Below are 2,567 nucleotides of genomic sequence, written 5' to 3' on the forward strand. Positions count from 1 at the left end.
ATTTTTTTTTTAATTGTGAGCATTTATAATCTAATTACAAGTGCTTAATTTTTGGAAGTGTGTTACTTAATCTAGATTACATGTAATCAGTTACTACCCAGCACTGCTTATAATCTTATCCTAAAATAGCGTTCTTTAGAAATGCAGAAGGTCTTCTGCACACGTGAAGTTTCAGAGAATGGGATAAAAACCTGAACAAGAAGCAGCTCCCAAGGTGACTAAAAGAAGAGGGACAATCTAGGTTTCATGAAACTGGCAAAGTAAAGACTACTGAGAAAAGCACACTTGTTTAACAAATGTTTATTAAAAAATATCCAGAACAACAACAACAATACTACTACTACTACTACTAATAATAATAATAATAAAAAGGATGAGAACAAGAATAATAAAAAAAAAACTATTAAATTACTGTTATAAATGTTATGAGCAAATCTTACATGCTAAATCAGAAAAATAAATAAATTAAATAAATAAATAAATAAAAGAGTAATAAAGTGATTAGCAAAGCAAAAATTGGCATAATATGTTAAGTTTGTGGTCTCTATTTGACAACTTCAGTCAAAGTAAATGCATTTTAACGACAATACTACTACTACTGCTAATAATAATAATAAAAAGATTAACAACAAGAATAAGAATGATACAACATTTAAAAAATTAAATAAATAAAACACTTAGATTAACATGATGTAAACATCATATACGTAAATATTGCATGCAAAGAAAACAATAATAAGTAAACAAATAAAAATAAATGAATAAATAAATTAACAAAATTAACAAAAAATCAGCAAACAACAAAACATTTTAAGATTTTAACAACTGTCCATGGCAATAAAAAAGTTAAAAAAGTTCACAACTAGCTTAGGATGGACCAGTTCAGACAGTTCAGTCATCGAGCCAGTCCAGATCTGCTCCTTCTCCTTGAAATGATTTCCTTGTCACTCCGTAATCATACAATATTTCTTCGTTGAGTTTAATGTCTCTTGTGGCAAGGAATAAAATGGTTTCAGCAGGCCCACTAGGTAGAACCATTGTGAACCTCTGGGCATGCACATTAAAAAATTGTCTTGAGTGGCTTATTCTTCTTCCGAAGCAGTCTTTGTCCTGGTGACAGCTACAAGGGAACTGTTGTGCATCATGTGCATCAAGCTCCCCACCCTTTCCCCTAAAAAAAAAAATGTATGAGTGTTCCCCAGGAGCCAGAGCAGCCATATCTGAGACGCAGCTGGTACTGAACATCCCTCCATTTGTGGTAATAACTACGATAGTTTTCAAACCCCGCCTCTGTTGCCTGTTGCTTGGTGGGAGCATTCCCATTCACTGTAACGGGGAATTTGTCCCTAAAGGACTCCCAGTATCTTAGTTTAAACACTGATGCACATATGGCCTGGATAGATGTGCTGGAAACAAAAGAAAAGGCTCAGTTATTTGCATGATGTCCCAAACATTTATAGATTCGCTGGGTTTACAAAAAGATAAATGTTACGGTCTGCTCACCCCTCCTGGGTAAGTGTTCCATGTTCTTCGGTCGATGCAGCAGTACTGCTCTCACCACAAGTATGGAGCTCCTGCACCTGTTTCTGCAGGTGTTTATAACTGTGTGCAATAGCAACATGTATGAGAGATGTGAAATGAACAGTCAGCTGTTTATGTATGTCAGTGACAAAACACTTACGTTTGGAAAAGCCGTTTAACATCTGCCATAGGATTGGCCAGTGGTGCCCCAGACGCAGAAAGGAAAAACTTGCCTTTGTCGTCCGTTTCCTGGGCTTGTTTGTGTAAGTAGTCAGTGCGGATCATTGTAAAGTACACATTAAAATACTGTTGGGGGGGGGGTTAATGATTACTTTCTAATCATTTTAGAGATGCTGGGTATTTGAACACTGTTTTGTGTATAACTATTGACTTACTTCTTCTTCTTCCCTGCTTATCGTGAAGCTGAGTTGTTCCAGAGCACTTTTGGGAGTGAGGTGAATACAGGACCCATCACTCACTTCTTCCCTAGCAATCCACTGCTCCACCTGTAATAAAGTAAGTCAAAGCAACCTTTTGATCTGGTGAAGAGGTCATTAATTATATGCACTGTGTGTGAAATGGGAGGTCTAAGTATGACCACTTACTGGGTGTGTTTGAGATTTATCTGCAGCTTCAAATCTCATAATGTACAGAAATACAGATGTACGCTGCGGACTGAGCATTACCGTGAAATCAATCACAGATTTGGCGCTTTGCTGGTGTCGCAGGATCATCGTGGCCACGCAGTAGTGACGGAGGGATGTTTTCCTGCTGGATGACACCACTTTGTTTTTGTGGAGTCTGCTGACTATGTCCGCCATCTCTTCCCTCACAAGGGTGAGTTGCTGAAACCTAATATGATATTGTGATAAAAAATGCAAGTCAGTGCACAAATAGTGATGACAACACAACTACAATATATTCAATATTATGATAACTGAAGGATGATGGCCTAAATAACAATGTTTATGAGCAGTTCTGAAATACAAATCAGCAATAAATCATATGTGACCCTGGACAACAAAACCAGTCATAAGGGTCAATTT

General features: G+C 36.9%; 1 protein-coding gene across 1 annotated transcript in view; it reads right to left on the reverse strand.

Moving 5' to 3' along the window:
• The window catches only part of LOC107723998 (uncharacterized), a gene marked incomplete at its 3' end in the record, with an annotated part of 5,028 nt that extends 3,192 nt beyond the window's left edge, over nucleotides 1-1,836 (reverse strand). The window contains exons 1-3 of the mRNA XM_016532763.1: nucleotides 1,682-1,836; nucleotides 1,504-1,602; nucleotides 1,239-1,406 (exon numbers count right to left, since the gene is read on the reverse strand). Of these exons, the coding sequence (XP_016388249.1) occupies nucleotides 1,239-1,406; nucleotides 1,504-1,602; nucleotides 1,682-1,806 (392 nt within the window). The remainder of the gene's footprint in view (nucleotides 1-1,238; nucleotides 1,407-1,503; nucleotides 1,603-1,681) is intronic.
• Nucleotides 1,837-2,567: the final 731 nt, after the last annotated feature.

Source organism: Sinocyclocheilus rhinocerous, unplaced genomic scaffold (genome assembly GCF_001515625.1).
Source record: "Sinocyclocheilus rhinocerous isolate Xijiao unplaced genomic scaffold, SAMN03320098_v1.1 scaffold32716, whole genome shotgun sequence".
Lineage (NCBI taxonomy): Eukaryota > Metazoa > Chordata > Actinopteri > Cypriniformes > Cyprinidae > Sinocyclocheilus > Sinocyclocheilus rhinocerous.